Raw genomic sequence first — 24781 nt, 5'->3', positions numbered from 1 at the left:
ATAAAACCAGTGCAGAACGAGACAAGTAAAAAAAGCGTGAAAAATCAGTGTTGGTTATTTTTCATGCTCCTTGTGTATGTTTTTTCCTCTTTTCTTATTCATTTATCGAAACTGCTGTCGTTTCGAACAAATGTCTGCAATAACACGTGCGCACACATCGTCCCATGCTGCGCTGTCTGGAAAAATATTTATTGCCAGACCGTTACGTATTTTAATATTGTACCATCGTAATTACCGCGTAAGAATTTTATTTCATTTTTTGCCACATTTTTATTTCTCGTCCTATATTTTGCAACCCTCGTTTTACCTGGTCTTCTCGCGCATACGCGCTAAGAATCTGACCGCGGAAAAATAACGACGGCCTGACGAGAAATAATGAAATAAAAAAGTCTTACGTTTCATAAGTTACCGGACGGCTGGCCGGGAATTAGCGATCCTGGCCTTGCCACGGACACCGGATAAATTTCGTATTCATCGAGTTTGCCGGCCACCGACAGATTCGACGGAGAAAAAACGACCAAGTCGAGAAAAGCTCTCGCGCCGTGGAAAGAACCCGGAAATTTGCTGTCACCTGTCGCGAACTGGGATAAAACTTTGCTTAACGAAGGCGATAATGCTGCTAATATCTTTCATGTATAATACCGTCATTTATCAAGTGTAAACAAAATTGCAAAATTTCTCTTTAACGAACTTTTACCAAAGAACTAAGAGGTTTCTTTTACTAGGTATAGGTACCTGACACTTGAGTACAAATTTTCTTACAACATGACAAGATCATTTATTTTCCTTTACGATCTATCTCCTATTTCGTAAACAATCGACTGCATGACTTCTTTTATTTTTCAACTTCAATCGAGCGGATAGGAATTTATATTAGACTAAAAGGATACTGCACAAAATCGTGCATTTGCCTCGTTTTATAATAACATTCGAGCAACGAAAATGTGCTCTTGGACTGGGGCTACAACGGATCTATTACAGCGGACGTCGTTTCGTACGAACGTAGGAGATACAGTCAGTGGCGGAACCAAGAGCCTTTAGAGGAAGGTCAAACTGTATAAAAGTACATAAACACATCGTTGAACCTTTTTTCACAAGATTTAAAATTGATTTATAATATATATTTAGTTGGTTGTAATTTATAATATATCTGTCTGATACTATAGCTTAAATAATCAAATTCAGATTAATTATGTAACAACTTTTTAGAATATGATAATATTGATATTGGAAGTGGAAGGACGTCCTCCCCCTCTTGATTCAGCACTAGGTACAGGGCAAGAACGTCGACTCTTGTCGCGTTATAACATTTTTTAACCCTTTTAGTGGCCAACAACGATATATCGTTGTTAGCAACACTTGCGAAAAGTGCTAACGACGATATATCGTTGCGTATGCGGTGGCGTCTTATTATTCGCATCGCGAAAGAACTTCATCTCAAGATAAATTTATAAAACGTTATAAATGATTGAATTTCTCTGCAGAAGCCCCACGTGAGATGTTCCACAAATTTAAAAAATTGTTTATGGGTTTAGCTTTTTTTTATATTTCGCGATAGTCGATACTGAGACTGTGTATACGCTAATGCCATAAGATAAAATTTCGACACGAAAGATTTGCTCGAGACCGTAATCACAGGTTCTAATGACACTGTTTAGGACAAATATATCTCCTTATGTTTCGAAAATACAATTTTTGGTGGAGCTGTACGAAAATCACGCACAATTTGTAATCTGTGGAATAAAGGATTACACGGTGTATACATTAGTAACCATCCATGCTAAATAAATTATTTGTGTTAGTAATAAGTAAATATTACACATTTTCAATAGCGGGATAATTATAAATATTTATGACAATATTAGAATGTTATTTCAGTGATATACTAGCTACACGAATTACTTGTTTTGGAGCAAGTAATCCTTTTGACGCTTGCTGCGCATCATGGGATTATTATTTAGTTTTGTGTTTTGATATTAGAAATTTTGTTACAAATAATTGAGAATGCAGTATTTATACTCTATACTACACTTTCTACATCAAACTACGACCAAACAATTATTTCTCTTATTTACAAATACTATTTATAAAAGAAATACTGATTTCTCCATCTTTCTTAATGATTTTGAATAAGTATTATTAGTATGATTTCCAATAAATATTGAAATACTATTGGCATTAATTTATTCCCCCCTTTTTTTGTAATATGTTCCTTTTTGAATTTTGTAAATATCATTCTTACCTTTTTTTATGTTTCTTTTTCAAACCTTATCAAATTAGTTCGGTATTCTTCGCTTAGATACAATTCTTTCTGTCGGCACTAAAAGGGGTCAAAATGTGAGATGACTTCGGAGCACACCAAAAGCTATAAAATAATTTTATTTTCACAAATATTCAATACAGAAGCTTTCGGCAACAATAATAGTTTACAATAAAGAAATTCGACAATTGTTACAACCGGAACCACCAGCAAAACATTCTTTACAAAATGCGTGTGCACGTGACGCGCGTCCTGCAAACATTCGTGTGGCCTGCTGTATTCACGGATGTACAGAACGCGCATCCGAAAATCTAACGTCCGTTCTAGCATAAATACGTTGGAGGAAAAATAACGCAGGTTGCGATGCAATACTGGCAGTGACGCACGTTTCTTCTATCTGGGCTTCAATATACGGTAATACATTTCTACGACGCACGTCACGCAACGAACGTCGTTCCAACGCAACGTTTTGAAAGATCATAAAAATAACAGAAAAAGCCTCCTATCCACACAGAAACATCTCCTACGCTTCACAGTGAAAACACTTATCTTTTATATGCTGCCGCCCTTTCGTCATAACTCCTTTTTGGCTTTATTTCACGTGATTTAAGAACTCGTGAAACACGATGAAGAATGGAAAATAAGAAAGGACTCGACTTATCAATTTTCCTTTATGTAAATTGAAAATGGAAAGTAATACAATTTGTATCTTTAATACAGACAAGTTTTTATTGATTAGATTGCTAAAAGTTTAAATTTGATGGATTCATACTTCTCATAAAATGTATCTTATCGTCTACTATTAGTCACATCGAAGAAAAATACTTTTCCTGCAAATCATGTAGGCATGTTCCAGTGATAAGATTTATCGCAGATGCTCATGCAATTCTTATAAATCTGGAATAATGACATCTCTTATTGCCTTAATTACATACATATTTTGAAGAAAAAAACATCTTAATTTAAATTTCGTGATATATGAAAAAATTTGATCTCATATGCACTGATATTTAACGAAACAAGAGCGGATTTTTGAATATTTCAACCTGAAATAACATCTGTTTAATGGCCGTGATAAACATCGTAAAGGTAACGTTTAATCAGCGATTACGGGGCAACGCAAACGTTGCATAATTACTCTGCGGTATCCCGCCAACGAAAGTAGCACTTTAAGACTGGAAAAAGCGTTAATCGTACACGAAGCTGAATTATTTCGCAATCGAAGATCCAGATTATCGTGCCAGCGCTATTTTTCAATTCCATTTGACGAAAACTTCGTTGAATCTTCATCATACCGAAATGCAGAGAGCTATTTTTGTTAAAAATAGGAATTTCTTAATCTGGTTTAATCTTTTAACTTTAATTCATTCACAGATCAATATCTCGAATTTTAAAAAGACGAGAAAGTTAAATAAATTTGAGCTTCGATATTTGGAAAACGAAAAAGGAAATAAAGGCAAAGAATGCGAATCAGACGCACGATTACGCAAGACAATTGGCACTCAGACCAATCATTAGACGGGTCGAATTTCGCGAATGCCGCTACAGCTCCATCAAATTCCAGTCATTCAGTTCGCGAATGAGCCATAGGCACAACATCGACACCGCTAATTTATCGGGCCACTAATTTATCATTAAGGACTGACCTACGATAAATCTGCCCTGATTTACGAGAATGTTATCGCGACCCGAAATCGATGTCCACAAATTGTGAACAGCTTCCTTCGTGTTTGTGTTTTCTTCGACCCACGACATCTGATATCTTTTAAGCTTATTTTATTTAAAATCTGAATAGTTTCAATCTTTCCAAATCAGAAAATTATCGGACAACGTAAATAACAAGGAGCTACCGTTGCTTAAAGATAGCTAAAATTATAGTATTTCGGGGTTGACAAGAAATAGAGAAAAGAAACTATGAGAAAAATGGAAGAAGATGTAAGATCGAATTAGTTTCCGCGTTCATTCAATTTATCCGCCATCGCAGAAGACGAACACCGACCGAACTATACGAAAAGTGATCTGAAATCGAACGAAGCCTCGATGCGATCGATCGAGCACGGAAAAGGACCGAAAGAGACTTAAATGCGCCGCTAAATGTGGAGCAAGGCACGGAAATTCTCATCTTCGATTCAGTTCGTCGGAGTCTTTATTCCTGAAGAAAAATCGGACCAGGTTACGGTACGATGAAAGATAACTTACGAGGAAAGAGGGGAAAAAGAGGGAATAAAGAAAGATCTTTTTAAACGCAGATCACTCGAGAATTCGCCGCTCGAGAGAATTGTCTTCTATTATCCTACAATAGTCCAAAGATCTTAAAATGGACAATTTTCGCGATGTCTCATAGTCAAAGGTTAGGAAATGGCTGTAGGCGATGAAACTTTCCTTTCAAATAGTCTTTCACGAAGAATTTTGCACAATGGAGACAGTTTTGTGTTATCAAATCATAGTTCCATTAAAAGAGCAAAAGCGCAGACGCATTTGCGTGGTTGCATTCAGAAACTGCGTCATATTACTGCGAGATGCTCCTCGATCGTTTACCTCTTGCTTTATCATTCTTATTGCTACCAAGCTATTTTTTTTTTTTTTTTTTTTAAGTGTAACGTACAGAGCATCGTGATGGATTTTAACGTGAAACCAGTTGCTTCTTTTTCAAATTCGTTTTTCCGGTTATTCGAGGAGGCAGGGTACAAGTTGATTTATTTTTCGAAAGCACCCCGTATACGGGTTGTAATGATAGACCGACAACCTGGAAAATCAGTTTTTCCCCGCGTTGGCGAGCCGAAGAAGTCAAGAGCTCCTCCGGTTTATTGCATTGCAACGTGGCGAGGTCCCAAGAGTGCGCGATAAACTTGTTTTCGCCCTTAGTTCGTGAGATTCTAGCCTTATGTCCTTCGTTACCATGGAATATACTGGGTCGGGATGAAACAACGATATAACTAAAGCTAAGCAAAGAACCTTCTGTTATTTAAGATTTAGGGGAAATTCCTGACTTTATACTCTAGCGAATAGAACTCAGCTATGCAGCCACTTGAGAATAAACGCATTCTTCATAATTATCTATAATATGTTACGAGGAAAAACAAACTAACATCTTCAATGTAAAATATCAGATGGAAATCGATCATTTATCGCTAGGAATTTAATCACGTTTCCCAAGACAGATAATGGAACCGTTCAAAAATCGGCCATTTTTTTTAGCCTCTCTGTAAGTAGTTCAAACACTTGTCTGCGTTGCGGTAAATCCGAACCGTCTAATTAGCGTGCTGCGTTACGTTGCCTGGGGACGCCTAATTTAAGTTTCCAGCCGCGCATTCGAAATCATCAGCCCGAGTCGCGACACGCGGCTTACCCGAGTGCTTCTACCCGTGTGCATATCCCCAGTATCAAAGTTGCAAACCAACTTACCCTCGTTTGCTGCCTACGAATCGCCTAAACGGCGTACAAATTGCGCATATTTCTTTTTATGCCGCGTACTCATTGACCAGACGTGTTAACGAACAGTTCGTGGACAGCTTGTGTACCTGCTGATCGTGTCCAAAGTGGAAACTGCGAATAACTTGCAAGCAAAACAGAAACTTTAACTTTAGAAAGCACTGAAATCAGCATTTTATAATGTGTCGTACCGTATAATTGAAGAAGATAGACAGAAAAGCTGATTTCGAATTGATTGAAGATCTTTCAAGAAATATATTGGGAAAGCTACTTTGCAATACGTACAGAGTGTAGGAAGAGCGAATGAATGTCGCAACGAAAAGGAAACTGATACGCGACGACCGATATGTTCTCCTGAGAAATGAAACGTGCACGTCAAAGAACGATGCTTTTACTCCCAGGAGTAAAAATGCGAATCAGCCAAACGGAGATGGCTTGACTTGCCAGGGCAAAGGTACATGATTTCCACAGCTAAGAATAAAGAGTTACGAGAATAATATTTGACGAATGTTCGTTACCTACAGGTCATTCTTTTTGCCAACACTATGTGTTTAGTAAATAACATTTTCTAAGCTTTCAAATAGTTTTTTGCTTTTCCTGAAAAACATATTTGTCTTGTGTTACTCGCGAAATACATGTGCGAAATATTAAACGACGTTAAGGTCGTTACACGAGCACAAAAAGCCGAGTTATTTATGGAATAACCTAATAATAAGCACAGGGGCGACAGTACACCTGATCTAAATAGAAAACCACACAAAGATAACCTTGGTAGAGAACGTGTTAATCGAGAGGCGCAACGAGCAAGCGGGAAATTCGAGAGCACCTGCAGCTCTTAATCGACCGAATAGGGATTAGAAGTTGAAGAGTCGATTATTGATCTTAACGCGGACTCTGCCCGGACTTTAGCACGTTTAACACGGCTCTTTCTTCCGCAGCGTTTCTCTGTTCGCGATTTTCCTGACAGTCGAGCTCGAAGAAACGCCAAAGAAGGAAGGGGAAAACTAACCCGTGAGTTATTCCCGACGCGACGGCCGGTTTCATTAAAAGTACACCGGCCGCAACTCTGATCTAATTACCGACGTACGGGAATTACGGCGCGACTCAAGCAAGGGGAAAGGGAGGGCAAAAGAATAGCCGTGTAACGCCCACCTTCCGCTCTTTTCCCGCGTTTCCCCCTTCCAACACGTTCGCCTCAGGAAACGCAAGCCGCAGGCTTGGACCGCGGGGTTAGGTTGAAACAGGAGTCGCGGAAAAAAGTCCACCATCAAGGATTAGGCTCATCCTACTGACACGAAATAGGAACGAATCCTTTAATTTCAGCCAACGAAAGGACCTGCGCTTGCTAGCGCTTCTACACATCCGGGAATTTTTTTTCTTCCACTGGCGTTTGTTTCAGAATTTCAGAATATTAGATTTCTGCCTAAAATTTCGGGTAGAAACAAACGGAACAAGTCGTAATTTCTACAGGTATCGCATGTGGTTTGCGGTAGTGGTAATATTGGAGCAGTCTTTTCATGCACAAAGAGAAAATTTCTATCTCTAACGTACGACAAGAAGTCAGATGTAGTATAGTACTTTCGTTACTACACCTTGAGTCCATTTTGTCGAAAAATTTATCCAATTTTTTAATAAAATAAAGTTTGATCCGACCATTTCCAAGGGACACCAGAACACCGCAACCAACCCTTCTGAAGCGCCTTCAATTCCTCAGGATGCTTCTCTGTCGCGCGAAGATCGTTCAGCGATAGCGACAATAGCTATCCCACCCCTATAGAGGGTGTTTCTGAATCGGGCAGAGTTCGGTGTTAGCCCGATAGAGCCGACGGTGGAAACTTTGTCGATGAGGTCCAGCGACGCACGACTCTCTTAAATTCAAATTAACCAGACGTAGTCTCATTAAAATACAATTATGGTCTTTTATATGATTCTAACTAGCAAGGATCTGGACTCTTCGATCAAGACATCACAGTCTCCACTTCTATCGTTATCGAAATGAATTAAAAAAGAGATTTTGGAGAGAAAAATTGAATTTAATCGTCTTAAGGTAAGAATATGTATTTGATTCGTAGCCGAGCTTTCCTGCGCCGTCGTCGCTGGGTTGTTACAAGGCTCGGAAAGCAAGAGCCTCGAGCCGCATATAAAATACAATTTTACCACGACAAACTGACGCGTTGAGATTTGAAACAATAACGAGACTCGTTGTCTGGGTTGAAAGGTAACGGTAATCGTGTCCCATTCTTTCTTCGGGGCCTCTTTAAAAATTTATGGAATTCCTTTCCTACTCCCTGTCTCCCATGGGACCAGTGCCGGTTTTATTCACCTGAATGGCTCGGCCAACGTACCTCTCCCTCTCGTGTTCTGCTCTTTTCGTAAATTATACACTCGGTCATTACCAGCAAGCAAACAACCGGACGCGTGCAATTCCTTCTTCGCGGTGCGTCTCTATCCAGATTTAATGGAGAAATAATTGGTCCGATAGTTATTCGATTTACAAAGGAAAGAATCTTGTTCAGGCGTAATAAGTATCGGTAGGGTATACTGAACGTGATGTCGCGTCGGTGTTTCTTCGTTTCTGGTAACATTAGCCGCAATGCTTAACGAGATTAGATGCAGTCGATAGATATCGCTTCCGCGAGTATTCGGGTTTTCTTTGTCTTCTTTTTGTACTTTCTTCTTATAACTTTTTCTCTTTCAAAATCTTTTCTCAATTTACCAATAAAAATGATTACATTTTTATATGGTAATAAATAATAATGCGAATCAGTATATAATATTTTTTAACGAATATACAGATATTTTAAAACGATCAACGGATAAACTATACTTCCGTTGATCATTTCCTAAACATTTTCTTCAAATGTTACGTCTTGAAAATATATTTCTCAATTTTTGCGTTTGAATTCAATGAAATGACAAAGTTAGAACGATACCAATACTAAATTTACAGCGATAACTAGCTCGTATCGTCTTTGGAACCGATTAAGAAAATCGTAGCAATTATCTGTTATCGGCTATCAGTTGTAACAATCGCGGCCTAATCGGCGCGGACCGATACACACCCTGGTTTTTCTCGTTAAGCAATTTTCAGGGAGATAAGGTTTATGGTGACTCATCGATTCACGGGAGAAAATAGTCGGCACAGTCTCGTTTTCCTAATGCAGCAAACAAAACGTTACTGCGAAAGATGAAAGAGGTAAGCTCGCGGTTTTTGCGAAAGTGTAGTTACGCTTATGCTCCGGTATAGCCACCAACTTATATATCTCCTTTCCGTGCCCTTCAGTTATGAATTATTCGTCGATCCGATCTGCGGTATTCGACAATTTCCTCCACCGCTCCTGGCCATCGATCCGCCGTTGATCCAGTTTATCCGATTTAAATGCTGACAAGGCATTTCGGCGGGAAAAATCGGGAATTCGTTTGGGGTAATTGATGAGAAGCATTTGTGATACCCTTGGACGATGCTTGTGGTGGTATGAAGGAATTTGATCGCGAAAACGGAACGAAAGATGAAATAATATGCAAATTTAATCAGTGAAATCTAGGTTAATGCAAATTGAGTTGTGCGCCTTCTTCAGACTAGCGATTCCCAACCTTCTTGGAATTGTGATCTCTTTTGTAATAGCTAAATAATCTGCACTTGCACAGCTTTTCTTAATTACGTACTAAAGATGTGGACACTCCTCTAAAATTGCACATTTTTCCATCAGAAATGTCTCTATCTTAAGTAATAATTCTATCTTTCTAAGCCATTTTGCCTAAACGTAAAAATACAAACACGGAACAGTCGCGTCAATTTCGTGTTAGGAAGAGATAATCGAAATAATGCAACATATGCGACAATAGCAGTAAAAATGTCAAACACAGTTTCAATTTGTGAATTTATCAGATCGAATAAACTTTATTATCTATAAACATAGATATTACACGGCATATGATAATATCATGGAATATTAAAATAATGAACATGGAATACAAGTCACATTTGTGAAACAACTTAGGAATCTACAAAATCTCTCTTCTGGATCGTTCTCTGTATACTTCCACCTTTCAAATCGACAATCGAATGAGTTTTACTCCAGTTCGTAAATATCGTCAAAAGAGAGAAACCAATTCAAAGTTGCTCAGAAACACTCTCTACAATCTGAACTTGCAGGTCGCTTCAATCAAACGATTTCTATTCTCACAAACACAGTACAAAAGAAAACGTTCTTTCGCGGGCACAAGAATGCAATTACATATCTGGTACGTTCTGAGAACCAAGAGGTCGCTCCTCGACGCGGTGCATCAGTGACCAAACAATTCTTCATCACTGAAAGATGCGTCGATTTGCGTCGTTATATTAGATCTAACGCGAGTAGTCGCGAGTAAGTAGTCAGTAGTCGATTTAATAATTCGGCCGGCTCGATTAACTGGCCGATACAACAGTCACACATGTGACAGTGATAACGTCATTTCCGTGGCGAACAATCACGACTGGTCAACGTTTCTGTCGGTTCTGAACGCTGAATATATCTCAACGGGGACACGGAATCTATTCGCAGCTCGAAAAGGGGACACCCAACCGATTCAAAGCACCGTCACGACCACTGATCATTCGATTACGAATTAAATGCACAGTTGTTCCGTGAAGCGATCGAACGATACTTTTCATTTCGCCCTCTCAGAGGGAGTCTTTTCACCGGTCCAGTGGTTCCATCGATAGCCACGAGGGCACATATTGCTACATACAACTGTATTTGCAGGAAGTTGCAAAAAGTTAGGGCGAAACTTTAGAAACGCTTATTAAGATCTTCTGCTTCTTTTCATAATATAAACATGCTTTAACTGTTTGATACCTACTTTTGGAAACACCATGTATACTTACGATATACTTCTGTCTCGCGAATCTAATCTTAAATAGCGAAGACTACGAATCGCTTTCTACGATCTTTGGTACATGTATACCTACGATGCTACAGATAATTGAATTCTAGATCAAAGTTCTGTGTGCCTAGATGAGAACCGTGTCTTTCTAGAAACCTAATTACCAGTCCATGCACTGCAATGTTTAACATATTCCATACCTACCATGGAGAAAGGTAAGCGTTTTGCAAGTAGTTTTAGATTCAAGTGGTAAAATTAGATTAGTATCTGCTATACTCGAACGATACAGAGAGTGATATTCTCTATGGATTATCGTAACCTACCGAAAGTCCATGTAACAGGAGAGCGCGTTAACGGAGAAAAAGTGCTAATGGAAATCGTTGAAATTCTCTTCCGAAAGAACACAGCTCACATCCACGAGCATCGTGAAGCCATAAAGCGATTCTTCGGCCACTTTTCAGCCTCCCCGGAGAACAAGCATTCTAGAGCGAGCAACATTGTTGCGCGAGTCTTGGTCCGTGCAGTACCATAAATCTAAACTTCCGAGTGTTCCTTGCACATTGAAATATTTCTATTGAAAGTAGCAGGAAATCTGGCAAACACGTGGTTGCACACAACGCCAGATGCGATGGACTACCCTGAAGCTTGTTTCAAACGGAACATTGTCACATTTGCGATGCCATATCTTCCGCTGAAAGACATTAGACACGACTGCCTAAACCATACGCGAGAATAAGACAGATTTTCTTCATTCTCGCGTATTGCCTTTCGTTTCGGAGCTGAAGTGGAAGCAGATGGAAATCGCAGTAGATCTATCTTTTAAGTATTCTTTCCCTCATAATGACCGAAAGAAAGGTCGTAATGTGATTCGAGAACCCATATCTGTAAAAAGCCGCCACTTGTTGCCGGATTTTAATATATCTCTAGTATCCTCCATAAAAATGTCCCGAACTATAGGTCACCTTGTTATTGGCCGTTTAAGCAACTTGTTGCGTTGCATTATTCGGGGAAACAGTAACAAGCTCTATCGGGTCGCGGCCGAACCGCGGTGTTCCAGTCAAGCAAGCTTGCGGTTTATCGACATCCTCGGTGAATACTGAAAGATTATCCTGTTTTGCTACCGTGACCGATGAATCTAGAGATGCAACGAAACCTCTGACTACTGCTCGACCACACGCTCGCTTTTCAAAAACTACACTTTTCACGATCTCCAGCGGATTATTCATCATCGAACGATAAAGGCGGGTGGAATCGTTCGTTACTTTCATCTGTGCAATTAGGCGGCTGAAGCTGATCGTATGTTCCTGACGAATGGTGAAAAACGCAGCAGAATTTGGATGCTGATATATACATATGTATGTATATACGTAGTTCGTACATAGTGTATATCTATGCTGTGGAACGATGCAACTTCGCCTCTTATCTAACCGGATATAAACAGAGACCGGGTAGTGTCGGCAAGCAAGGCTCGGCGAGATGCGTTCTGAGAGCGCAGAAGCAACTCGCACGATACGATGCTCACTTTGTAGGCTTTTATTACGAGTTTTCTTGCTAGTATAGTTGTTGCAGCTTTACGTCGTATTAATTCGTAGATGTTCTTTCTAACGTAGCTTGTTCGTGTCGATGATCCGGCTGTGTTCGTGTTGATCATTATTTAACTTATATTGTGAATGGACAATATATGTGGCATCCATGGAATTGGTGTTTAATTAAATTAGAATTATTAAAACAATGGTTGATTAGCATCTGAAATCAATTAGTTGTATGCAAATTATATGCTAAATATGATATTATTCTCTAATTAGCTGCACCGTTATGTTACGATCATTTATCTGCTTAGAGTGAGAAATTAATAGGGGGAGGGGGGCGACGTCGAATTACGATAATCGTAAATCGACACCCATGTGAATAACGTAGCATTTTATCTGTTTTAATTATCATCGCGATATTGATCGGCATATTATTTATATACTAATATAATGGCAATACACGTAACGTTATAAGATAAGTGGAAATAAATCTTTAATCTGAACGAATTAGTTCAAAGAGTAATCAGCATTAGCAGCATCCTGTCACTCTATGCTCTGGATAAGAAATTAAATCCTGCGCTTGGAAATGCAGGGTTAATTCGTGTTCTCGCATTCAGGTCAATATACCTCGGACCAGCATGTGTGCGTCATCAAACGATGTCTCGAAATTTCCTTCTATCTGCATAAAAGAGACACCCACGATTTATGTATACACGTGAGAAAAGTATCGTACAATGAAATTAGATAATTTATACGATAAAGAACAAAAGCATTGGCACAGATTAACTTTTCTCGCAAATCCTGTATAAATTCGTAAATATGACTCTTTATTTTTTTGTTGTAAAATATAATTCAACAATTTTAAACAGTTATGATATTTATGTCTGTCCTTACGTCACAATATAGTCAAGAATCACCCTTTTCCAGTTGTATCACCAATTACAAGATGTTCCATACCTATAAACTCCTTACCCTTTTTAACTTAAACATATGTAAATATATTACGTTGAATTATGTTACATGTACGTATATTATATAAACTAAGTAAATAAGTTTTTTAAATTTAATAACTTATTAAAATATATCTAACATGAACGATGAGAACCACTATCCCTATTTGTAAGGGATGATGAAGAGAAAAATAAATTGATTTTATTAAAATAAACATATGTTCTCTATTCGATATACTTTGTATTGAAGTTCCTCACAAAAAAGTTGTACCCGCGAAACGGTTAATCCCTATGAAGTTACAACCATGACAAATTATATAAGACATTTATCTATTCGGAGTTAGGTTATAGTTGACGTTCCATACGAACAAACCTTTCTGCTGCTCTGTACATCAGGCGGTATCAGTAGATGGGTAATACCACTAACTGCTGCAGCGTATATCCTCAAAAGGTCCATAAGTCACGCTACCGAATGCTACCACTTTGAATTACGTTGGCAAGCATGCGTTGGATGCGCGGCATCGAATGTCGCATACGCTTCAAAACAAAAACAATGCCCACGCCTACACTGCCGAGAAATACCATTGTACCGAAGTAACAAGTGCAATCCTGTCCACAATCGACTCGATCAAGGATTTTTTCCAAAAACCAATAATCGAACATTATAGCAGAAACAATAGTAGTCACATCTATATGACAATCGGAAGACTCACTCGCGACGCCAATCATTTTCTACTACCTTGTCAATAGCTCCGATTCTTGATCGATATAAGTTACATCGACCGTTCGTAATTCGCGAGATCAAGTGTAAACCATTTAGGAATCAAACTGATGAATACCATATTTAATATCTGTAATCGTTATACTTCATATCTCCCAGTTTTACAGCTATAACTTATCTTAGCAATTTGACTTGATCAATTTGATTTTTACGTGACTCGAATGTAATATTGCATCGATATCTGCTTACGCATTATTAGATTAATTTACTTATTGATAAAGATGTCGATCCAAGATTCGTAGATATCGGTGAAAAATTCGAATGACTCAACGATCGTTGAATTAAATATACGCTAGACAGATGTGAAATGTATAGTATTTTAACCATTAACTATTCGAAATGTATACTTTTTTTATATCCTAAAGTACTTCCGCATTTATAATAACACATAGGAATAAGATAAAAACGAGAATTAAACATAATCATGTACATACGCAACAGTAAAGTTGGATATCCATGGTAAACTAAAACAGTTTTGACGCGTTGTTTACCCGAATCTTTTACTTTTGGACCACGCCATTCTCATTTGGGATAAATTGTCCAAAAGTTAATAACTACTTTCCTATTATGTAAATCGTATATATAAGGATACATAATTCCTAAAAAGATCAATTTCTCTGAAATAGTAATATACCTTTACGGTTTAGCGTTTATCAATGCTTTCTTAACGCAACTGCGTTTACGGGTTAGAAAGCATAGTCTCGTTAATATTACAACAACCGGCTTTTGATACGCAGCTAAATATGTTATACAATCTTAATTAGAATTAAAGTAACATGACGAAAATAAGTAACTATACGTAATCATGCTTTTATTTCGATAAAAATATCAATATTATCAACAACATTCACATATTTATAATTGCAGAAATGATTTATCTTTTAGACAAGCTTGGTAGTTATGGTGTCAAATACTTGTTTCAACGGCAGATGGTATCTGATAAGCAACTAATCAACTTAACCACCAAAGACCAATTCACCGCTATATTCAAATCGCTCACCTTTTCTACGATATTTCCCACGCCGGAAGTCCCTCGTCACATTCCAAGAAGCTTCGTCGCACGACGTAATATACCGGCGACGAATCCGCAAATTCGTTCCCTCGGCCGGCCGATACGCGTCCCGTGTGTGTCATCCACCCTCTCTGTCCACCGCACGTTTTCTTCCACAACACTGTTTTTTCACGAACACGATTCAGCGCCGATATATTTATGATTGCTCTCTAAAAAGAGAGAAGATACGGTTACGTGGAAAGTTGAGTCGCACTGTCAACCGTGGTGACGATAATGCTCAATATCATCAAGAGCCTCAGGGGCAAACGTAGAAACGAGAGTGCCGGAATACTGAAAAATATTTTCTTCCCGTGGTACGTAAGTATATCCTTTGTCACCGTCGATCGAACAGTGATTTCATTCGGCACAAAAGGGAAATCACGGAAAAGAACCAACTATTCTGACTCACGCAGAAAAAATTGCACGAATAACACGGCACGTATTCGGCGTTGATAGTTCGACGAGAGCGTGCCGACTGGACGACAATAAAATCTCATGCCAGTAGACACCACCGCCGCCGCCGTTGCAGCCGAGATTTCCTCGCCGGGAAAAACACGCGCACACACACAGTCAACCGTGTTCACAAGAACAAGAGAGAGACCCACGAACCTACCGGTGAATGCTGTCTCATACGCCGAAGAATCCACCGTGTGATAATACGTTCGATCGTAGTCGCTGATAGTGAAATCCTCCCGCACCAGGATCTTGTCTCAAGATTCCAAACATCTCCTGTACACACACTCTCCGTCGGATTCTTTCTCTCCTCGGGTTCCTCCCTGTCGTCTCTCTATCTTTATCTTTCTGTAGAAACAAATCTTTTGCGCTTTCTTTCTTCCTTCCTTTCTTTCTTTCCGTTGCAAGGCTTTGCTCTCGTTTACTACGGATCGAGTTGAAATCAATTCACACGAGTAACACCGATCAACTCAATGGCCCTTTGGAGATGTCCTAGCATCCTGGTACGGGCGTCGTTTCTACAGCACGTCGTTCGTCTCCGTAGAATCAAATAGACGATTTCTCTGATTCGAGTTATTTGCTCGCGTCTTAAACGTCCGCGACAAAAGACCGAAATATATACGCACGGTACGCGGCCTTTCGAAGAAACGAAAGAATATACGGAGCACTGGCTACACTTTTTTTTCCTTGCCTGTAATTGTTAGACCCGTTCGCAATACGCTTTCGAACAATGCAGGCATGCAGTATAATTTTGTCGGGACTCGATCGTTCACGGAACACGATTTCGAGCGTGCACGTGCGGCAGAGTACGCAGAAACCGCAAGTTTTTTACGGACACATCCCCGACTTGTCTCCTCCTCGCCAACGCCTACACGATACACATTGCACGCAGCAACGACGCCCCTACACGCCGATGACAGTGGTTCTCAAACCGTCGCATCGTTCGCCACCGCTTGCCGATAGGTTGCGCGACGGAATTGCATTCGTTCGATCTTAGAAATCGGTTCTTCCCTAGATTATAAGCCTCATTATTAACGTGTTTTAAATTTTATTTCGTAACTGTAATGACAATTATAGTGCTTTTTAAATACACTAATCGAGTACGAAGCTATCGTTAAACTTATAATACTTTGTTTCGACAATATCTAGTATTATAAAAGTAAGAAATTTTCTACATAGAGAAGAATGTGAAATTAGTACTAGGGAAATTATACATATGCAGGGAATGCGACGTTAGTAATGTTGTTTCGCTTTACGAGTAACTTCAGTGTATTATTTTAAATAGGTAAAATGAAATGAAATTTGTAGAAAAAGTAATAAATATTTATTAATACATCTGAAAAAACAACTTTTATACTAATTCATAAGCTTTTATAATACCGCAACAAAGATTTATAAGTTGTATATATTCACTTCCACCATCTAGCAACCTATAATTACATTCCTGAAAACAAAAGAAATAATATATAACGCGTACTGTTGTAAGTAATTTTATAATCTTACCCCCAGTCTATCTGCAATGAGAGTTTTCTGCTTATCTGTTAATTCATTGGAATATATAATTCTTTCACTGAGCTGCTCAATAACCTGTAGAAATTATTTAGATGTACTATATATATATATATCATTTTAACTTCTTTATTTTCACTATTCTTATACGTAATCGTTTTTGCTCGCGATCGGCAAATGACACTATGTGGAAGGCAAGTGTCGTACCGAAGAGGTTAATAAATAATTTATGTAATAAATAAAGCTCACTTGAGATGTAGCATATGCTTCTAACATAAATTGATCAATAAATTCCTCTGCCTTGCTATAATCTTTTGTCTTGCATACATTCATTAAATCATCCAACCATTTATCAGGTACAATCTACAATTATTTTATTATGCCAATAAAGCAATATTGTCTCTATTTGCTATTTAAAATAAGAACTGTACATTACCCCAATAATTTCAATGATATCATCAACAGTAATATCGGTGCCTTTGCCTTTCAACCTTGTAATGGACTGCAAACACGTTATGGCGCGTCGTAAATCTCCACCTGAGGCTTCGACAATTTTTAGTAGGACAGGCTTCGTTGCCTTCAAGTCCTCCTCTTTACATATATATTCTAATCTCTCAACAATTTTATCTTCTCCCAATGGTTTAAATCTGAATTTTGTACAACGAGAAGTCAAAGGTTCTATGATTCTCGATACATAGTTACAAATTAAACAAAACCGGGTACTATGAGATTCTTTTTCCATAGTACGACGAAGCGCAGCTTGTGCAGCATTAGTCATACTATCTGCCTCGTCTAAGATAATAATTTTGAAAGGTGGACAACCTTTCCCACTAAAACAGAAATATTACTATTATACCAAATTCTCATTTAATGTATTTACAATTTTTTGTATATGATGTGCCTCAGATCGTGCCTTTATCATAGAAATTACAAGAACAATATACAGGACTATTAAAGATAAACATTAATTCTTGTCTGCTTCTGATACAGAATCAAAAATTTAAAACTTGATAATATTCTTGACAACCTGTTCAAAGCATATTGATTTTCAGTTGGCAATAAGAGTAGCAAAATTACTCTTTTGTAACTCCTGATTACAACTATATTCTTTAAATAGTCTGTATACATAGCTCTATTGTAATTCTCAGACCTTTTACTAATCATCATTGGCTTAAGACTAATGTTATAAGATTAATATGATGATGAACATACTCATCTCTCATACCACCTGCTGTAAGTTGTGCGAAAGATTTGATTTTATCTCTTACAACTTGGATACCTCTTTCATCAGAAGCATTTAATTCCAATAGTCTTTCTTTGTAGAGGCTACCAAACAATTGTCTGGCCGCGGCTAGTATAGTACTTGTTTTACCAGTACCAGGTGGGCCATAAAATAATAGATTTGGAAAATCTCCACCTGTTAAACATTGTCGCAATACCTCTACTACCTCTGCCTGTTCAACAACGTCTTCTACAGTTCTTGGTCGGCTATAAAAGTAACAAAATCTTAAAATTTACCAAATCGATGTAATTTAGGTTATATTAGTGAACTATTACTATTTCTCAACCCATGGCGTTGCAGAACCACTGTGTTCTTCCTTCGAACGTGAAGTTGAAGCCTTTTTAGGCTCACCAGGCCCTAATTTGCCTGTTTTTAGAAATGCCTGCATAATTCTTTTATCTTGAACTTTCTCAAAGAAATAATCTTAAGAAATAAAACAGGATTTGTTCCCGCGCATTTTGTTTCTAAATACTATTGCACCAACATTACGACTAAAAGTTTCTAAAATAAGTTATTCTCATTCTAACTACATATACTTTGCTACTATAGAAATTTCGATTGTTTTCAATGATATTTTTAATTATCATTGATTTCATTAACTTTTTGCAAATACACATGATTATAAATATTTAATATATCATGCAAATTGCAAAAACATACATTTAAGAAATTTGAACGATTGTTCGACTTCGTTATCGAATGCAAATACTGTCCTAGTTCCAAATATCTGTTAGATTAGCAACTACTTACATTCGTTACAAAACGAACAAATTTACCACTTATTCATCGTACCAATGTTGTAAATAAAGGGGTGAATTGGCTGTATTAGTTAATTACACATATGATAGACAAAAACAAGAATTTTCTTAGAACCGTTTAATCATAATTGCTATACGAATTATGTATTCGATACTATAACTCGGTTCATTGACTTTATTTTTGTTAAATATTCGTACTGCTCATATCGAAAACAGTTTAAAAAATTAGAATCAATAATTGTAATATTCAATCCGTGATCATCGAATACGCGTAGAAGTTCAATTATCGCGTAAAATGGAGTATCAAAATCGATTGTGTATGAAAAAATACTTAATTTACACAATAGATTTAATGCGGTTTAGTATACATTAAATGAATAGCGGCCAACAGCATATTTCTTATGTGAACGAATTTTTTGTTTAAACATGTGATATTTTTTCTTGACGTTCTTTCAAGCTGTATATATAAATGATGATGTTCTGGATTGTTTCTCTGATAGCAATTATTTTGCATTTCAGTTCTGCACAAACTAGTATGTATTTCATACAGCAGAAACATGTAACTCTATAAGAACTCTGTAAGAAATATTTCTAATTTAAATTTCTTGTTTTTGTAGAACCTGAATCACAAGGTTATTGTGCACCATACAATGGTAAGATTTGTAAGAAATATTTAACTGGAATTGGAAAAGTATGGTTCAATGATTCCAATGATAATCCTGGAGGATGGTTGAATGAACGTATCACAACTAATTTATGGGAGGAATTAATACAACGACTTGTTGAACCATGTCGTTCAGCTGCAGAGGTAATTAGTTAATGATATATTAAATTAATAAAGATATAAAGGTATAAAGAGATATGAAGGGAATATTTAATCATTTTAGAAAATGCTATGTATGTATGCTTTTCCACAATGTCACAACTCAGTTGGTCTACCATTATGTTATGAGGACTGCATGGCAGTACGTCATCAATTCTGTTTCAATGACTGGGCAATGATAGAGGATAACAAACAGAGAGATATTTATATCAGATCAAGAGGACATTTCACATTACCAGATTGTGAATCACTGCCAAAAGTAGTTACAGGAAAGACAACCTGTTCTCATATTCATTTGACTGATATGAATGAAGAACTTGTTACATGTAAAGCAAACTTAAAATGTTTTCAGAAGCTATTAAATATCTGTATCTTTAACGTTTCAATCATATTTTATTTCAGATGATTGTGTTGAGGGCAATGGTAGGTTTTACATGGGCAAAGTAAATAAAACAAGATTAGGTTTGGATTGTCAGTCATGGAATGCACAAGTGCCACATAGTCATGATAGACCACCAGATGTCTTCCCTCAAATTCGTTATGGAGAGAATTATTGCAGAAATGCAGGTGGAGAAGAACCAATGCCATGGTGTTTTACTATGGATCCTCATATAAGATGGCAACATTGTGATATTCCTATGTGTGGTATGCATTTAATATTTTATACAATGTAATAAGATATAAGTAATTGAATACATCTTTTTTCAATCCTTAACCCTTTCACACTCAATGCCATATATACACAACATTGTACTTTGACAAATTATTCAGTAACTAAATATACAGAAATATATTTGTTCTTATGTTAGTGCATTATATCTTGTTTACAAAGATATTAAAAAACATGAGTTTCTACTTTTTACTATTAAAAATTTCTACTAATAATAATTAATAAAAAGAATTTTTCCTACAGCCCAAAAAACATTTGATCCTAAAAAGGTTAATGCAGATAATGTAACAAGTAAAGTTTTGGAAATTGATCCTAAAGACCTAGTAATGGACACATTATTTACTCCAAAGTTTATATTGATATTATCTTCATTAGTATTTGTAATTATAGCTGGAAGTTTATTATCCATTATTTTAAGTCATAGACTTCATAAAAGACATCAAGGATATAACCCTACAGATAATCAGGTATATTAAAAATAATTAACTTCTATTGACTGTATTACTAAATTAACATAATCTGAAAATGTAATGTCCAGAAAAATATTGCTGAGCCTGGTATTCAAAATCATTACAATATCCATAACCAAAACAATAATGATGTATATGTATATTTTATGTTACATTTATATATAATTTCCAGTACGTCGGTATTGATTTAGATAAATTACCGAGCAACGATGCATACCACAAAACGAGTGCACAACTTAATCCGAAATTGGAGAAACTCGAATTTCCAAGAAATAATATCATTTATGTTCGAGATTTAGGACAAGGCGCTTTTGGTAGAGTATTCCAAGCAAAAGCGCCTGGTCTCGTTCCCGGTGAAGAATTCACCAATGTTGCTGTAAAGATGTTAAAAGAAGAAGCGTCGGATGATCTTCTCAAGGATTTTGAACGAGAAGCATGTCTTCTCGCCGAATTTGATCACCCAAATATCGTCAAATTATTAGGTGTATGCGCATTAGGTCGACCAATGTGTCTCCTTTTCGAGTACATGGGTCGTGGTGATTTGAATGAATTTCTACGATCTTGCTCGCCAGGAAATTATATCATCCGAAGCCTAGAAAAGGACGAACATTTTACAGATTCTCGTCTATCACACATGGATTTGATTAATATTGCGCTTCAAGTAGCATCCGGAATGGTGTACTTATCGGATCGAAAATTCGTTCATCGAGATCTTGCAACACGAAATTGTTTGATCAATGACCAAATGATCGTAAAGATAGCAGATTTCGGCTTATCGCAAAAAATCTACTTACAAGATTATTACAAAGGTGATGAACAAGATGCTATTCCAGTTAGATGGATGCCTTTAGAAAGTATATTGTACAATAAGTATACTGTCGAGTCTGATGTGTGGGCGTTCGCGGTGTGCTTATGGGAAATATTTAGTTTTGCGCTTCAGCCTTATTACGGAATGACGCACGAAGAAGTTGTAAAATACATTAAAGAGGGCAATGTACTCCAATGCCCTGAAAATACTCCACCTGCGATATACGATCTAATGAAGCTCTGTTGGAACAGGAGACCATCAGATAGACCTACTTTCAGAACAATTTATAACACCCTTGATACTATAAAATACAATCTGGAAGCAGAAAATAAGTCGGACAGTGTACCATTGCGTATTCACGTTTGAGCCTGATAATAATTTGTCTCTGAAGGGAATTCAATAATTCATATAATTATGAAGTAAGTGATATTTATGGAAAGGTAAAAGTAAGTAAGTGGTAAATTATACTACATGTTACACACAACTGCCTTTGTTATGTTTGTTATGTAGCCTTATTAAATTAATTGATCAAAATATTTATGAAAAATGTGTTAATAGTAACACGTATTGGCTACTATTATGTTTACAAGAATGATTGCACAAATGCATTAAGTTAAATCGGAAAAATATTTTTATTTGATTTATACCCAATTCTTGTAAATATACATATACACTACTAAATCAATTGTTTTCTACAAAATGAAAAATTTCAAATTTTGCTCGATCATGTTTATAATTACTAAACTTAAGTGCTGTTTAAAATAATTATCATAATACTTTTTTAGATTATAAAGCTGCTAACAATTTATTTATTACTAATTTATTTAAACTTATATCGAAACTAAAGAACTGAAGACTGGTATGTACGAAGAACACATATATGTAATCAAGATACTGTATGAGTGTTTCAAAATAATTTTCCACACATACAAATTTCAATCTTCAATTTACGTTCTGCCTATTGTGATTTCACGCATTCCGTCAACGAACTTTTACAATAATATAACATGTTTCTAACTGCCATTAAAAGATGAAATAATATACATAACAGTCCAATCTAATGCTAAGAATAAAACACAACAATATAAAGATTTCAGTGGTAGTACTACCATTATAGAATATTTATTATATAAGTAATCAGAATCCAAAACTCAATGTGTTTTTTTGAAGTAAATAATAGATTAATTTGTGTGTTGCTATTAATATTAACTTGTTTCTATTTACAAAAAGTTAGAAATATGCTTATAAAAAGATACGGTATTGCTGTTAACTCTTCTTAAAAGATTTCATAAAATTTTCTTATACAAATATAAGAATGATGCTTAAAATGTTTGTTTAATGTTCTACCAAAAAAAACTTAGTTTTAAGTGATAAAGGTTCAATAATTATATTATAAGAATAATGGATTTTTTGCATTATATTTCATTTTGACATAATTATGAACATACAAATTTATATAATTATTTGTATAAATTTTTAATGCTTGTTATTTCTATGATTAAAAGTGTAGAGATTGATGATACATTTTTTAACTATCATAATTTTTATACTATCTGTGAATATAAAGACACTTTTATCTTTTCCTCTACTTCTTCTTGGTACATTTTTATGAGGAATTGAAGAAGAATGTACTAGTTGACCTGGTGATTATGGCTATATGCATACATATTTATATGTGTAATTGTATGTAATAGATATATTTGCAATGCTTTTTTTTACTTCTTCAGATCAGAAATATCTTTAGAGACATACATTATGTTATAGAAAACAGACGAACTTTCCTATATATAAATATATATAAAGCAAATAGAAAAATAATAATGTTTTGCTAAAGCCTAAGACAGATAATACTGAATTTATATAACTATGTGAACAATTTGGCTATAAAAAAATGGGTTTATATTTAGCAACGTTATATGTAAACTGTCCTTAATTGTTAGATGTTAGATCGTTGCTGTACCAAAAAACATAGCCTATTTAATGTACGAAAAATAATATCATTAAAAGCTATTATGACAAATGTTATAGTAAGAAGATAAAAAACATTAAGTGAGTGTATACTGTGCAACTGTTATACATAAGATTTGAAAGTAAATCATTACTGTGGTGTAAACGGTATTTAAATGAATGTTTTACTCATAACACGATTATTTCAATATATTATTAAATGCAAAAAATTGTCCTAAATAGAGTAAAACTTAGATCGAACATTTTTAACAATTGCACTTTACTTTTATTTCAACTTTTTGTGATATAATTTAATTTTTTTCAACTAGTATTAGAGCTATCTAGTGCTATTGTTTATCAATGTATTTGCATTCCAATAGATGTGTCACTTATCAGTATTTTCACAAGGATCTATATGTATATGTTGCAAAGAGCATATTCATTTGTGAATGTTCTATCCTATGCTTAAGTACATAGATATGTAAACTAATGAATGTCATTGCCCAGTTGATTTCTTAAGGCAATTAATTAACTCATTTGGTTGAGCATTAACAAATATGATATGCTATATGCAGAAAGTGTGAATGCAATGTTCAAATGCTCTTCCACAAATCTTTTTATATATGACTTTTATATTGTGAAGAAAAGACAAAAGAACTTTTACCAAGTCTGTGCTCTTAAATCTGTGTATTTGTATTCTGTATAAGTAGAGTTGTACGTGATATAATATTACGATAATACGTACACAATACGTATTGTCTACGACCAAGAAACTTCTGGTATTATATACTTCGTTGAGTTCAGATGTGTTATTGACAATGGTAGACTCTATTCTGAATTTTATGTACAACAAACTAATCTAATCTGTAAAAACATAGAGATTCCTCGATACTCTATTTTAAACTTTTAATGAAATTCATACATGTGCAAAAAATAATCCAAAGTTGCATCTTATTTTATTGTAAAGAATCATGTTTAACTAAAGAGCTAGTAAAGATTGTGTGCTTTATACTGTGAATATCGAGGAATTATCAATGAAATACTACGAACATGTTGAAGAAGAACTGCTATGAAACTTTTACTGATGTACAACTTTTACAAGGAATAAACAACCAATTTCATATATTCCATAGCCTTTTTTTTTTCTTTATTTCCATGAAGAATGCAACATTGGGATGACAAATTATAAAAA

General features: G+C 36.0%; 3 protein-coding genes and 1 long non-coding RNA gene across 13 annotated transcripts in view; 2 read left to right on the top strand and 2 right to left on the bottom strand.

Annotated features, from left to right (window-relative positions):
• Positions 1-16238, bottom strand: part of LOC126917231 (catenin delta-2) — a 51661-nt gene extending 35423 nt beyond the window's left edge. For 8 of the 9 annotated variants that reach the window (XM_050723892.1, XM_050723896.1, XM_050723897.1 and 5 more), the window contains exon 1: positions 14819-15286. The gene's annotated coding sequence lies outside the window, so the exon portion shown is untranslated. Of the gene's footprint in view, positions 1-14818; positions 15287-15482 lie in introns of those variants that run through there. The other variant, XM_050723893.1, reaches the window with a different exon arrangement.
• On the top strand, positions 15045-15731 carry LOC126917295 (uncharacterized). Of its 2 annotated transcripts, none has more exons than XR_007710906.1 (2): positions 15045-15183; positions 15283-15731. It is a non-coding gene; the product is annotated as an uncharacterized LOC126917295 (long non-coding RNA). The 2 variants fall into 2 exon arrangements; XR_007710907.1 differs by having other exon boundaries at positions 15079-15187.
• Positions 16239-16623: 385 nt separating the features above from the next.
• Positions 16624-18597, bottom strand: LOC126917265 (replication factor C subunit 4). The gene is made up of 6 exons (XM_050723989.1): positions 18389-18597; positions 18044-18319; positions 17268-17661; positions 17081-17194; positions 16826-16909; positions 16624-16766 (listed from the first exon to the last, which is right to left on the bottom strand). The coding sequence occupies exons 1-6, from the start codon at positions 18499-18501 to the stop codon at positions 16674-16676; spliced, it is 1074 nt and encodes a 357-aa protein (XP_050579946.1). The 5' UTR covers positions 18502-18597; the 3' UTR covers positions 16624-16673.
• A 193-nt stretch (positions 18598-18790) lies between these two features.
• LOC126917243 (tyrosine-protein kinase transmembrane receptor Ror2) lies at positions 18791-24714 on the top strand. The gene is made up of 6 exons (XM_050723946.1): positions 18791-19404; positions 19489-19679; positions 19759-20020; positions 20097-20339; positions 20608-20831; positions 21007-24714. Exons 1-6 carry the CDS (start codon positions 19341-19343, stop codon positions 22006-22008), a joined length of 1986 nt encoding a protein of 661 aa, XP_050579903.1. The 5' UTR covers positions 18791-19340; the 3' UTR covers positions 22009-24714.
• Positions 24715-24781: the final 67 nt, after the last annotated feature.

The sequence above is a fragment of the Bombus affinis genome, chromosome 6 (genome assembly GCF_024516045.1).
Source record: "Bombus affinis isolate iyBomAffi1 chromosome 6, iyBomAffi1.2, whole genome shotgun sequence".
Classification (NCBI taxonomy): domain Eukaryota; kingdom Metazoa; phylum Arthropoda; class Insecta; order Hymenoptera; family Apidae; genus Bombus; species Bombus affinis.
The sequence above is the reverse complement of the archived record's forward strand: the minus strand, read 5'-3'. Positions and strand labels throughout refer to the sequence as shown.